Source organism: Parasteatoda tepidariorum, chromosome 4 (genome assembly GCF_982258835.1).
Source record: "Parasteatoda tepidariorum strain Cologne lab strain chromosome 4, Ptep-v5.0, whole genome shotgun sequence".
Lineage (NCBI taxonomy): Eukaryota > Metazoa > Arthropoda > Arachnida > Araneae > Theridiidae > Parasteatoda > Parasteatoda tepidariorum.
Window position 1 is genome coordinate 36,539,273 of NC_141758.1, and position 15,333 is coordinate 36,554,605.

Here is a 15,333-nt window from a genome sequence, read left to right on the forward strand (position 1 = left end):
AGTTGAAAATCGCAAATCCATAAAAAATGGGTATTTCATTCAGAGAAAACACGTTTTTATGTCTGATTTCGCAGCTCGAAATATCGTCTACTTTAATTAATTAGCATATTTGAGGTCACCCCCTCGAGCCGCCATTAAGAATGACCCCGAATGTGAAGATCCAATCACTAATCAAAAGTAATTCAGTGTGGTCCATTTTTTTTTTCTTTCTGCGCTCTTTTCATAATCTAAAAAACGGCGTTCTGAAAAGTAATGGATGGAACGAAATTCAAAAATAATTCCATTTTAATTTTATCTCTATAGTTTTATCTATATGGTTTCCCAGCACCTCTAAAAATTGAATACACGAAAGAAATTATGATAAGATTAAGTTTCCATTAAACAATGAGATAAAATTATGCAGACAATCTTTATCACAAATATGAATTGTCCGCGATATTTTCAATCAGTGTTAGTTTAAATCTGTCATTATCATGGAATATGGAGAGCAGTAAATGATATACAGTACTTCGTTAAACACGAAGTAATTTCCATCATTCGTGAAGTTTATGTGTGAAAACATGTAGGAAATTTTTATTCCAAATACCCAAGAAAGAAAGAATTTCAACACTTTTGGAGTTATCGTGCAGTAAGTATTCTTCTATATCCTAAAGGTAGTGTGGCAAATATGTTCTTTCTGATATTGATTAATATAACCTTTTAGTTTCATGGTTATAACTATAATTAGATTGATAAACGTAATATTACTGTTAGTTTTATGAATTCTCTATTTCACGACGATTAAAACGCTCATTCTGTTTTTGATTTAAACAATTAAGGTTATCTTAACATATTAGGGTTATCTTAAAAAAAATAAAAAATACAATAAACATGGAAATTATAATAATAATAAAATTAAGGATCGAAGCGATCACTCATAATGGCTCACGATTAATGGGTACTTGCAACTCGAGAAGTGGAGTGATTATGTCTAACCATGTGATTTAAATACGATTTAATTGAATACCTGCGAGAGACGTCACGCGCGTGTGTCGAACCTGATTAGCGTCTGAATCGAAAAATGCCATTATTTACCTACGATAACGTCACTTGCAGGTAACCAATCGGTGGTACTACACAACTGCTCTCCAAAAGTTGAGGTTCAACGTGTTTTCTGAATCTAATTTGAAAACTAATGAATATAACTTTTGCATTAATGTAGAAGAAATATGTATTAGTTTTTTCTTGATCAACATAAATTCAAACGCAACTATGAATCAAAACGAAAGAGCAAACCTTAGAGAGACAGAATACAGTGACAATATACAGTGAGGGAAAAAAAAGAAAAGAAAAACGGACCATAACTTTTGAATAACTGAATAACTTTTGATCAGATTATCACTGATCAGATTATTTTTTCTTTGCTTTTAAAAAATCCTCTGAAGCATTTTTTTAGAGGGTAACACAAGCGAAAAATTATGAAGTAGCACGAGATTGGTCGGAAGAGCAAACGACATTTTTAGAACTTTTCTTTAGTAGTATAATTTTTTCCAGGACTTTCCAGGACTCAATCTTAGTGGTTCATAGGGGTGATCTCAAATATGGTAATTAACAAGTGCAGACGATATTTTAAGTTACGAAACCAGACATAAAAACGTACTTTCTTTGAATAAAAAAATCTTTTTTTTGTTGACAAATTCGGATTTCTGACCCCCAAAATATAGGGTGTAGCCACAATCTGAGATGGTCCTCGTAGTTTTATAAAATAAGAGTCGAAAAAACTTGTAATTGCAAGGCTTACAATTCTTTACATCATTTTAAGGAATGTAATTTTATACATCAAAATGCAAAATCAGTCGAATAGTTCCTGAGCAATGGAATTTTAAAAAAATCAGATACTTGAAATTCGAATTCTCAGGAACTATTTGACCTATTTTGCTACATGAAATTACATTCTTTAAAATGATGCAAAAAATTGTCAAACCTAAATATTCAAAATTTTTTCGACCATTCTTAAATAAATTAATAAATATTTATTTTTTTTTGCATGGAATTAGCTTTGGATAAACACATTTTATTATTGTGCGTAAAATTTTTTCAATTCGCTTCAAAAGTTCTCGACATATAGCGAAACACGCATAAAATGAAATTAACATTAAAGAGTTCAAACTTTGAAGTGCACTTCTGACCAAACTATTGCAGCTATATATGGGGGGTCAGAAATCTCAATCCGTCGAAGAAAAAAAAAGGTATGTTTATTCAGAGAAAGTACGTTTTAGCGTCTGATTTCGTAACATAAAATACAGTCATCACTAATTAGCATATTTCAGATTACCTCTTCGAACCATCTTCACATTCTATAACTCATTGGAGTTATAGAATGTGAAGATCCGATCATTAAATCAAAAATTATTTAAGGTGGTCAGTTTTTTTTATCTACTACCATGCTATCATAATTCCCGGAAAGATCTTTCGCCTTTCTAGCAAGTAAAATTCTTAATAATTCTCATACTTCGCCTTAAAATGCCAGTCATTGTTTAGTCAGTAACGTAAATTTTTTATGCATTTAGATATTTGAATCACTGTAAAGATGATGACGACAGACGATTCAGACAGAAGTCTGCAGTGGATGAGATTCATACCATTGGTTGCATCCTTTTTCTTCTCTCTCTTCGGAATTTTTTATTCTGCTTGGAAACAGAATTTCGCAGCTACATATACATCTCTATATTTAGGTAATTTATTAAATACGTATTATGATCTGTTTCACTTCATTTATTTAAAAACTTATTTCAGACTAGATTCAAATAGAAAAACTACATTATACGAACAGCCTTTCTCTCTATATTAAAAATTTGTAAGCGCCATAGTAGCGAACATATGTAGAATTATGTAAAGGGAGTAAAGAGATGGAACGAAAATTTTTTATATTTTATAATAATTAACTGTTAACTTTTAGTAAAAATTGTCATGTAAACAACGTGATGGACTGCAAAAACGCAGTTACTGAGTGTAAATTTGAAGAGTTATGAAAATTAACGAGAGTTCTTTTCGTAATTCTGATTGGTTAGAAAGTTTTCGCGATTCCCCCCCTCCACTTTAAATGATGATTGACTATCCACCCGTTGTAGAAAAATTTCATTCTTGAGGTCTTCATTTTATAATGAGCTAGCGCTTGACTTGATATCAAAAGTAATAAAAAAGAAGTTAATAAATATAATCGAAAAACAAGGAGAACGGGAGATTAGATGTCAGAAATAAATTGAGAACTTGTATCAAAATTTTTAAAAATATAAGTCTTTAGCCTTACCAGCGTCATAAAGAAACTAAAGAACTATTAGTAAAAAATTACTATACGAATATTAGAAAACTAACTGCTTTATGATTCCAAATTGATATTTCTTAAGCAAAGATCCCTCACAAGATAAACGAAGGAAATAAAAATATGACCACCGAAGCCGACATGTTCAGGGGGTACCGGCCTTGGTAGCCATAAAACAAAACCATTTCTAATTGAGGGAGAAGCAAATGCCTAAATTAACTCCCTCAGTACCCCGATGGTTTTGTACAGAAATTCGGGAAAAAACATGAAATACAAATAACCAATTTAGAAAAGAAACTCAAACAAAATAATCAGAAAATAAAAAACTACTTTGCATTGAATTAAAATAAACCTAAAAGGAAATACTTAATTAGGCATATAAAACCTAGACAACCAACAAAACCCCTTTGACGTTTTAAAATATTTAGAAAACACCTAAAACTAGAAATTTAATCTAAATAATTTTTCAAATAAGAAAAAGCGCAAAATGCAGCAAAAACCAAATTTGAAAATTACAATACTAAAAGAAAACAAATTTTTTTTAATTCTAAATTATTTAGATTAAATTTCTAGTTTTAGGTGTAATTAAATTTCTAGGTATGATTAAATTTCTAGTTTAGGTATTCATTTTAAATGCAGCGACGTCTGAATTACGAAAATACTAGCTATCCCGCCGACGGATAAAAAATACGGAAAATCTTATTTTCTGTGCGTGAAATCGGAGAAAATAGCTAATATAAGTAAAAATATCTTTGAAAATCGTAAATAAATAAAATTATTTTACTTCAACGACTGAATTTTTTTTTAAAAAAAAGCGGGATATTTAAAAAAAAAAAAAAGAAAGAAAAAGAAACTTTTAGAGAATCGGAGTTTTTGATAAAAAGGCTGAAATTCGAGAGACAAAAAAAATCTCATCCCTGTATTAAGGCCAACCAGTTTTATCCCAAGGAAATGATTTTTAGAGAAACTTCAGAGGGAGGAATAAGGACTTCAATAATTTCACTCAGTGGAAAATTAAATTCCTCATAAAATATTTTAACTTGTGCAAAAAAAAAATTTCAGCTGAAATTAGCGGGAAAAATCTGAAAAAAAAAAGCGGAAATCCGCGGAAGAATCTCATCCCTGATTATACAAAACCATCGGGGTACTGAGGGAGTTAATTTAGGAATTTACTTCTCCCTCAATTTGAAATGGTTTTGTTTTATGGCTACTGGGGCCGGTACCCCCTGAAGACGTCGGCTTTTATTTCCTTCGTTTCCCTTATTGCTACTTTTTTTGAAATTTCTGCTGCTTTTTAGCGCGTTTTTTTCAAAGAAGTTTTATCTATTTAGAATTTAAAAAATGTCTGTTTTCTTTTAGTATCCCTCACAAGAGTCATTTAACAGAAATAGTTTAAAAAAAGTTTTCAAATGTTCTTTCAGAAATTTTTTTTTCTAGGACTACCAGTTTTTTAGTCACCTTATCTGAAAAGAGATAAAAACTGTTTCCAATTTGAATATGTTATATAATATAAGGTTATCAATACATATTGTGAACAAATAAAATTCTCATTTATTACTTTTTATAGTTGCATATTATATTCACATGTTTAATTATCCATTTTTCAAGCACATTTGATTATTTTTTAAATCTACCTATTCGTTCATTTCGTTAAAATTAAGATACTATTAACAAAACGTGCTTAAATATAATTAAACTATTTTATAAATAAATTTAAAAAAATAATTATGAATTCCTTTTAAAAGTGAAAAAACTCAATAGAAATTGTAACTTAGATTAAATCTGATTATATTAATCCTAAGCAATAATGCAAGAACAATATCGAAATATTTATTGAATTCGTGGATGAAAGCTAGTATTATTCTTGGTTGGTAACTACATATCACTCACAAAATATCGAGATTGGTTATTCTTATCGACCAAAATATTCTTTATTAGTTATGATTAACCAAAAATTGATATGAATTGTCTGAAATATTCAAAATTCTAGACTTGAAAACAAAATTTGTATCAAAAATGTTTCTACTTTGAATGTCTCTACCACTAGAAACTTACAATTATAGATAGATGTTGTGATGATTTTTATAGGCCTCTAATAAGTAAGTTTTCAAAAAAGTCGTCATTGATATATTATCAGGGGAGATTGTGAGCCCAAGTCAAAATTCCGGAAAATTTCTTGAAAAAAAAAAAAAACAGTTTACATTGAAAAATTAGAAAAAAATTTAAACAAGATTTTATTCTTCGTTTTTCTCAATATTTCTTAAGTTTACTTAAAATATATTTAAAATTTTACACATAACATATGATGACCTGGAGAAGTAATTAAAATTTACAAATATGTCTTTCTTTTTTCAGTTTATGATTACAACAACTATTTACTGATAAAAAATGAATATTAATCATGAATATAAGCTTATAAAGTATCTCTCTGGCTCTCCCCTACAAACAAATAAAATAAACTGGGTTTTTAAGTTCCACCTCTGAAAGTTTGATTTCCGGAAACTATGATCAATGATTTTTTTACACTTCTGGATCTTCAATCACTGTTAGCGAAAAATTCGGATTTTGTCCGGAGCACAATCAGCCCTGTATTATAATAAATAATTTCAGTTCTTTTGCTTAATAAAAACTGATATATGTTTATTTTTCTAGAAATAATCTGCGTCCTTTTGCTGCGTTTACATGTTCTGTATATGAAGAATCAATTGCAGCAAAAAGCTGGTCGTTTAACTGTTAAAATCATAAAAATTTTAGGAATTGTTGGAGCCTTTGCATTACTTGTCGTTGGAGGAGTATTAATTTATTTTGCTATATCACAAAAACAAGGTACAGTATTTTTTTAACTTTTATTTTTGTATTACAGGTGGTAGTGTTTGTCTTTTCTACAAATTGAAACCGAAATTGGTGAGAGAACTCCATGCTACAATTTTCTATACCTTACAATTCAAAGTGTTCCCAAAAAAAAAAAAACCTCTGTATATAAAACGTAAATGATACTACCACTGAGCAAAAACTACTTAACTTAGTTTGAAATTATGAAGGTGAACAATGAAATAAATAAAAAAAATTTAACAATCAATAAGTAGTACAAGATTTATAAACTGTGATACTTGTAACAAAATATATCATGCACAACGCTCTGCAGCCCATAGAAATGCAGTTACAGAGAGAGAAAAACAGACGTGCTGAAAAAGCCATATTTATTTATGAACTTAACAGAGTTTATTTTCAAAATTCTAATTAGTTCGAAAGGTATTACAATTTTAAGTACTTTTTCCCAGATTTTTTTCTTTCTTTTCTTTACATTAAATTTTAATTTGATGCACAAAATCTATACTTGGAAACTTGAAATTATGAAGGCATGTAGAGAAAAGTACAGGGAATAGGACGGAATGAAAAAAGTCTCTTTTTTTATTTTACAATTAGAAGAATTATTAACTTTTGAACTAATAGAGAAAAATAATATGCGGACCGCTTTGCAGCCCGCTGAAACGCAATTACAGACTTCAAAATAGATGAGCTGAAATGATCGGCTTTATATATGAAGTACAAGATTTTTTTTTCCTCGAAATTCTAATTTGTTCGAAAGGTATTGAATTTTTTCAAATCTTTTAGCTTTAAATATGACTAAATATTCTTTGTCAGAAATTTTAAATACATTATAATCTCACTCTTTTGTAAAAATAACTATAAATAAATAGCAATGCTTAAAATAATTTTTTAAGAGAATAAAAGATAACATAAGTTCAAGTTTGTAAGTTAAAGAACATATAGTTTAAAAATTTCTCCTTAATTCTATTAAAGAGAACAGCAGATGCTAAGAATTCTTTTTACCAAACCGAATATTAATTTAAATAACCACATTTATCATTACACTATGATTAATTATGAATAATAATGAATCATTACCCACTTATTTTTTAATATGCATAATATTTCTATTTTCAGATTTTCACTGGGAAAATAAAGGATGGTATGTCGCTGCGATTCCAGCGTTTCTAGGATCTTTTTGGTCTTTGATTTTATTTTTCGATTGCAATAAATTTGAGACAATTTACGAACAGAGATATGTGAATTTGAACTGAAGTGTAAAGTTTTATAAATAAACAAACTTCCCTTTTTGGAATAATTTTTTTGTGTCAATATTACGCAGTAGAAAAAAAAATTATTTTATTTAACAAGAACTAAATATAGAGTTTAATATGGATCATACATAGTAAAAGTGATTCAGTGAATAGTAGAGGAATATTTCTATGCTTTATAACCAATGTTGAACATCCAACCCAATTCTGAGTTTACGACTATTAATGTTCAACTCCGTAGCCTAGTAATTTTGAACCCATTTAGAAGACAAGGGAACTCTTGGATCAAGTATTGGGACAAACTAGCCTTCTTAAAGAACTTTTTGATGGAACTAACATGCTTTTGTGTCACACGGAGAGTAAAATCCCAAAAACCTACCAGTTCTGTCTACCACTGAGGATATTTTACGTCAGTGAGAGCCAGAAGCAGAATTTTTACCAACGAAGCAGAATTTTTACCCTCGGCCAGCAAGTTGCTGGCCGAGGGGGTCATTGATGTTATAGCTCCACAATTTCAAGACCAACAGCATGATGATGACAATGTGGTCAGCATAAAGCATCAGTTGCCTTACCTTTACGTAGCAAATGAGCTGATGCCCATCTGTTTTGAGCTGGGTAAAATTTATATAGCTTCTTTTTCCTGGTACTATAGCCCAGTAATGTCACAAAGGTTTGTTTTTCTACCAGAGTTTATCAAATAAAAGTTGTTTTCAATTAGTCACCTTTAATTATTTTAGTCATCCTGCCATCTGAAAGGAGGTCATCCTTATTTTTTAATGCTACCTGGCCTGCCACCCTTTGGGGTAGCTATCTTCTGATAGCTTAATCGATTGGATGGCTTTTACTTTATCTGGTTGTGTACATTGATAATAAAATTCATAATTCAGAATTTTTGAAAACTGAGCTGAATTCGGGTGTAAAAAAATCCGAGACAAAACAAACGTGAATCTTTTTGTTGCTCTATGTATTTTGTGATTCAATAATAGGACAGTTTTTCAAAAATAAAAATGAATAATGCATTCAGAAAGCAGCATTTCCATGCACACACGTGGAATTAGCTACTACACTACAATCAAAATTCCTCATATTCTTGGCTGCTGAATAAAATGTGTGCAACTACAATTTCTAATTACTGAAATTTTGGGGGTAGATCTCGATATCAAGAATAAAACTTACGATTATATTAGGGTCAATTGTTTTTTGAGGCTGGATACAAATACCAAGGAAAAGAAAATCCATTCCTCAGACTTATTTTATCGATTTTCGTAATAGGTGGTAAAAGTTTTATAATTAATTTCAATTTCAGTTAAGTTTTATTCCTTTGCATAAAATATATTACAAATCACTTATAATTGCTATTATTCATGAAAATATTTTTAAAAAAAATATATTACAAAACCAATCCCCCCCCCCCGAAAAATATATATATATCGTTTTTGTAACAGTTTTTTACATCTCACTTTAAAGTACCTAAATTTAACATTATTTATTTACCCTGATTTTTCGGATGTTTAAATTTCCGGATTTTTCCAGATTTATAAAAATCACAGTTTGAAAACTACCCTGATTTTATTTCTGAGATTTTTATTAACTTTGAACCACATTATATAGTAAAAAAAAAAAAAATATGTGACAGCATAGTACTTTGCAACGAGGCTGGATTTCAGATTTCAAGATATTCTGTGCTTTTTTTACTCCAATATGTTTCTCTCAGATGACTGGCTTAAAATGATAAGTCACACTTTCAATTTGTTTAAGAGACCATTTTTGGTCAAAAACATTTCTAATTCAATAAAGGCATTAGTTCGGTCGAAGACTCCCCGTGTAGTAAATGGTGACTGATGCACATTAAATCTGTCGAGTCTCAAAGTCCTGCATGTTACCATAACAAATCATATCTCTGGGCGTACTGATCCAGGAGTTTCCTTGTCATCTGGATTGGTTCAAAATTACAAGACTACAGAGTTTAACATTAGTAGTTGTAAACCCAAAATTGGGTCGGCTGTTCAGTGACGGATATAAAATAAAGGTATTATTATGTTTCCGCTTATTGTGCGGTTATTCAGTGGAGATTCTAGAAACTTAAAAGTACTTTTGTGGATACAATTCTAATGAATATTTTCATGTAAAAATTTCATCGTTTGGAAAAAAGTATGGCAACAATATTGCTCCAAAGTTTCAACACAGAACAAACAAATATTTAAAGTATACACAGAGGTTAATTGCACAATTTCTGAATTTATTTCCAAAAAATATTTGATTATTTAATATAAAATATGCATTTGTTCAACTACAATAAAATGCTGCTAAGTTGTAAACACAACTTAAGGTATAAAAATCTGCAATCAGTCATAACACAATATGTTGTTAAGATGCCAACAGAACTTAATACACAAAAAAAAAAAATCTACAATAATTTCTGACAACACAATTAAATGTTAAGATAAACACATAACTTAGACTTTAAAAATCTAAAATTTTCCTCAACAACTAGGGTTAGATTGATTTAAATCATTTGACTATTTTTTTTTTTAAATCATTGATTTAAGTTGAAAATATTTTTATCTATAAATCTATTAGGGTTGTAATTTTTATTTTTTTAGAAGTCTGATTTTATGGATAATGTAGACTTAGTACAAAGAAATAATGATAGGTCATTTATGTGAAGTATTTAATGTTCAAAATAGAATAAATTAAACAAAAGAAAATATCTAACGTGGATAAAAGTGGTTTTACTCATTAAGTTTAATGTTTGTTAAAATACATGCACTTTTAAATTTTTTTAAATAATTAATGCATAGTATTTACTCTGTCATGAGCAATTTAAAATATAGTTGAATCTTGATTCATCGTTATCATATATTTTGTTTTCCCATATGAATAATCTCAATTCAATAGTCTCATCACAAATGCTATTTTTATAATGTAAACAAAACCGGTTTAGAACTTTTTCGTAACTAGAAGACTTCTGCATATATTATTCGGGAATTTTACTGGCATAAAAAAAAAAGAAGAAGAAAAAGAAAATTGAAGCCCTTTTGTTTTGAGAAGAAAATGAGGATTTATTACAGCTAGTGGGAAATATTGAATTATCACATTTGATGTTTATGTATCAGCATATGAAAATGTTAAAGCTTCTGATGTCGGTTAAAAAAATGATTTCAAAAACTGAAAAGTAAAATGACGCAGATAAAGACGGCGAAATGGAATCACAACTACCAGAAACATCTGCAGAGTGCCATGAAGCCTTTGAAACAATGAGACATTTTCTGTTTTCATCTTAATTTACCGAGAAAAAAAAGAAGAAAAAAGAGGAATCTGTTAATGCGAATATTTATTTTTTGCAGTGAACAGAAAATTTTTTGTTCAAACAAACATTTCTACATATTTTAAATACATAAATGTTCCTAATTATCTTTTTATTGCTTCCTAAATATTTTTTTATTAAGTACTTAATCTTTTCCTTTAAAATGTTTTATACTTGTTGTAATCATATAAAGTTTCAAGTTCATTACTTCATTATTACTTTCTATGCCTTTATGGAATTTTATGATGACCCAAACGAGTCATTTTTCCGGATCGGTTGTTCGGAATGAATGGTCACACGAGAAAATTGGTTTATCGAGGTACTGCAGTTTATTTTTTTTAAAAATGTTATCTGATTTAAATTAATTACATTTCATTGGATATCCAATTGTCAATCATTACAGTTCATAAGGGTGTTTATCTGGCATAAAAATTACTGATTTTGCTTTTTCAGCAACTAGTTTGCAATCATAAAACAATAATAATTTTAAAGATTTCAGTTAAAAATATTAAGTATTTTAATTATGGTATTGTATTTAAATGATATTAAGAATTATTAGAACGTTTTGGAGTTTTGAGTGATAAACGAAAAAAAAAAATTCAAAAATCTGATTTATATCAAAATGTTTTATTAATTCGGAGCATCCAGTTTCTGTCTATTAAATATTAATTTCAATCATTTTAGTTAGAAATCAAGTATCACAGAGCTCAAGTATCACATTTCGTTAGAAATCAAGTATCACATCAATCAAGTAATACATTTCATCTGAGCTTTTGATAGGCAGAAGTGGAAAAAAGAATTTTTAAAAATTAGATTTCTTAAAATTTTACTTTGAAAAATCATGAATACATTAACCCGGACAACAACACAATTTGATGATGCTAAGATGAATATGCAATTAAGAATAAAAAAAGGTAAGCAATTGTCATCACAACAAAATGAAATAATATTATTTTAAGAATATAAAATATGGCATTGGTTCATACGAACACATTCTTATTTTAAAATGGATCTCAAAGCTTGATTCTCAACGCCCAGCTTCATAACCAGGAAATAAACTGGAGAGGATTTTTTGTAGAGTTTCATTTTTATCCTTAAGAATATTTTTCTCTAAATCATGGCGACACATTGGACAGCTATACACTTCAGCTTTGAAGGAACGTCCCATGCATGACTGAAAAAAAAATATTATAATCAGCCACTATAGCCTACATACATGTTTATGAAAAACATTGTACAGTTAATAACTATATGTCTATCTAAAAACTTGATGTCATATTCAGGGAAAAAGGTCAATGTATTATTGTATAATTTTACTGTTCACCACTAGAGAATACTTTTTAATCAACTTACTTTACATATATTGTGAGAGCAAACAGTTGTTATTGGATTATATACAACTTCCTGACAGCAAATGCAGGAAAAACAACTTTCTACTTTCTTCAAAAATTCCTAAAATATAAATAAATAGAACAATTACAATCCACGCAAAAATTCTACAAGTTACACAGTTTTTCAAAATGACACCAAGAAAGTATTCCTCGCATAAAACCTTATTGCACATTTCAATAATTAAAATAATTAAAAAAAAATTCTTTTTGAAAACTAAGCCCTTTTTACAAACACACAATGAAAATAATCACTTTTGAGGGGGGGGGGGGGAATTCACATATTCACTTTTAAGCACTTTTTTTCAGTTTCATAAACTTTATTGACAGGGATCTGTCTAGGTTTTTCTGAAAGGTACCTATTTTGTGAAAATTTAGACATAATTTGTGAAAAATTAAAAACTATATTAAAAAATCAACACAAAAATATGGATTTATCATTTCTTAAGGGATACAAAAATAAAATTTTAAGAAACATTATTTTGTGAAACTACCGTTTTTCCTAAAGTTGAATTTGTGAAGGTACCGCTAAACGGTAGTAAATTCGGCCTGGACAGGCCTCAGATTGAATACAGATGATAGAAATAAACACACATTTTATAAACATTGCTGAATACAGACATTAGGTAACTTATGTAAAATTTTAATAAAAAATTGGAATATAAAATGAAGAAAATGAAGTGTTTTTTAAAGTTATTTCTTGCCTAATCATCTTCAAAATATTCCTGCATTGTCTCAGGGCTCTATCCGGGTGCGTAGCCAAATCTTTCAACAAAAAATAAGCACCTTATAAGTACTTTTCAAGCACTCAAAAAATATTTTTAAGCACTATATACATTAACAAAATGCAAAATAATTTTTAAAGACTTCACATGATCACTATAAAACAACTAGTTTCTGACAAAGAACTCTTTTCTTGATTATATTAGACATTATAAAATGATCTAGAGATTTTTTGGTTCCATCTCAGAAGGTGGAAAATGAAGCCTAAAATTGAAAATATCTTGCAAAATGCAATAGAGTAGTAGCACATGAGAGTGCAATGATCTCACCGAACCCAGCTCAGTAGACGCACACATGATCACTATAAAACAACTAGTTTCTGACAAAGAACTCTTTTCTTGATTATATTAGACATTATAAAATGATCTAGAGATTTTTTGGTTCCATCTCAGAAGGTGGAAAATGAAGCCTAAAATTGAAAATATCCTGCAAAATGCAATAGAGTAGTAGCACATGAGAGTGCAATGATCTCACCGAACCCAGCTCAGTAGACGCACACGCGAACTTGCTGGAATTTCATCAAACCTGTCAAATTAATAGCGCTTTCATACGCTATGAACCGACGGTACGCCAAAGTAAATAGATTGTTTAATGAATTGTGAAAACGCTGAATAGAACAATGTGAAAAGCATGCTTTTGCATAATACATGGTGAAAAGCGACTTGGTAAAGAAAAATATCTCATTTTTAAAAAGGAAAAATAAATACAAGCTACAGTATTGGTACTGAGCTTCTATTTACAATTTTAAGAACAGCCAAAAAGAATAAAAAGGGAAAAAAGGACAAAGCCTTGTGCTTTACGAAACTTTCTTAAAGTACTCTTAACCTCTAAGAAAGAATATCCTGAAAAGTTTTTTTCTATTGTTGTTAGAAAACTATTACAGTGAGAAAAAATGCTTTAAGATGTAAATAAAATCAATACATTACATTAGTTATTTAAATAAATCAAGGACAAAAATAAATAAGTTAATATCCCAGTAGCAGAGAATCAGCAGCACTATTTTCCTAAATTAAAATTTGTCTGAAACCCTAATGCAGCCAGACAGAGATCATTATTGTAAAGACCAGTTTATTCTAATATACATGTAGCAAAATTTGCAAAATTAAGGTCCCTAAAAATCATACATAAAAACTATGTTGTTGAAATTTAAGTTGAACTCTAAATAACAATACTGAAAAGTATAAATTTCTATACAGTTCAGCCTGTGTAGTTAAGCAATGGATATTTTTTTAATTTTATTTTTTTCTTTGTGATGTTCTTGGAATTCAACTTTTTAATCTTTAAAATAACTTTAGAGTTGTTCAAAAGAGTATCAGCAATTTCTCCACTTAAGTTTTTTTTAAAAATAAAACTTAAATGAAAAATATTCTGCAGATGCTGTCTATAATCTGCAGCACCCACTGACGTGTTGGAGGTTTTCTGCTACTGGCGTCAAAATTAAAACACAAAACCTGAGCTCCTTCAGAGACAACTTCCAAACACTCATCCCAAATCTTTTTATTCACGCTGTCTTTTTTGATTAAATTTTCCACATCTGATGAAAGACTATAGGCAATGGTTTTTCTCTTCTTTTTAGTAGAATCAGAACCCAAATCTATAAAAATCAAAATTAGCATTAACAGGGTGCATAGTCAGATTTTTCAACAAAAAACAGGCACTTTTTAAGCACTCAAAAAATATTTTTAATCACTTTTCAAAAACAAAAAAAAAAGTTTTTCATAATTAGGATCTGTGCAGTAATAAAAAAAATTCTATTGCTTAAAGTTCTTAATTTATAAACATAAAACCAATAAAATTTTTAAACATTTTTAAAAAACTTACATAATCACGATAAAATAACTAGTTTCTGATAAATATTGCAGAGAAAATTGTGAAAATCATGAATTTTTTTTTTTTTTTTTTTTTTTTGTAATTTTAGCCAATCAATACGACACAGAAAAAATCTCTTTTTAAATTTAAGCACTTTTTACAAATCTCAAATAAAATAAGGACCTCTAAGGGCTTTTAAAAAACATAAATCAAAAATAAGCACCTTTTAAAAATGCTACGTACCCTGATTAAGTGAGAAATATTTGTTTTCTACTTAAACTTAACACAATGATATTTAGTATTTATAAATTTTATAATTATCATGTCGTTAGAGCCTAAATTGTCAAGAAAAGGTAAAACCAAAAGAGATTTTAAATAAGTTTTAATTATAATTAAATAATACTGAATATTATGAGCTGAACAAAGAAGCTCTGTCACATAACATTACCTTATAACACAGTAAAAAGGGGGGAAACAATCTATTTTATTGTGTTTTAAAATTCATAATTTTGAATTGTTATCTAAGATATTTAATTCATTTTAAATAACTGCAATATATTTTTCAATAACATAGAGGTGAAAAAAGGCTTTCATAACAAAACAATAAATATCTTATAAAATAAGTGGACTCTGTCAAAGTGACTACCTAAGAAAACTGACAAC

General features: G+C 28.8%; 2 protein-coding genes across 3 annotated transcripts in view; one reads left to right on the top strand and one right to left on the bottom strand.

The window, feature by feature from the left end:
- Positions 1-400: 400 nt before the first annotated feature.
- On the top strand, positions 401-7,430 carry LOC107448284 (uncharacterized). The gene is made up of 4 exons (XM_016063426.4): positions 401-628; positions 2,550-2,714; positions 5,954-6,127; positions 7,250-7,430. The coding sequence occupies exons 2-4, from the start codon at positions 2,570-2,572 to the stop codon at positions 7,384-7,386; spliced, it is 456 nt and encodes a 151-aa protein (XP_015918912.1). The 5' UTR covers positions 401-628; positions 2,550-2,569; the 3' UTR covers positions 7,387-7,430.
- A 2,171-nt stretch (positions 7,431-9,601) lies between these two features.
- Positions 9,602-15,333, bottom strand: part of LOC107448326 (E3 ubiquitin-protein ligase UHRF1) — a 41,390-nt gene continuing 35,658 nt past the window's right edge. For both annotated transcript variants that reach the window (XM_016063476.3, XM_087160922.1), the window contains 3 exons: positions 14,313-14,455; positions 12,044-12,142; positions 9,602-11,864 (listed from right to left, as the gene is read on the bottom strand). In XM_016063476.3, the coding sequence (XP_015918962.1) occupies positions 11,718-11,864; positions 12,044-12,142; positions 14,313-14,455 (389 nt within the window). In that variant the 3' untranslated portion in view covers positions 9,602-11,717. The remainder of the gene's footprint in view (positions 11,865-12,043; positions 12,143-14,312; positions 14,456-15,333) is intronic.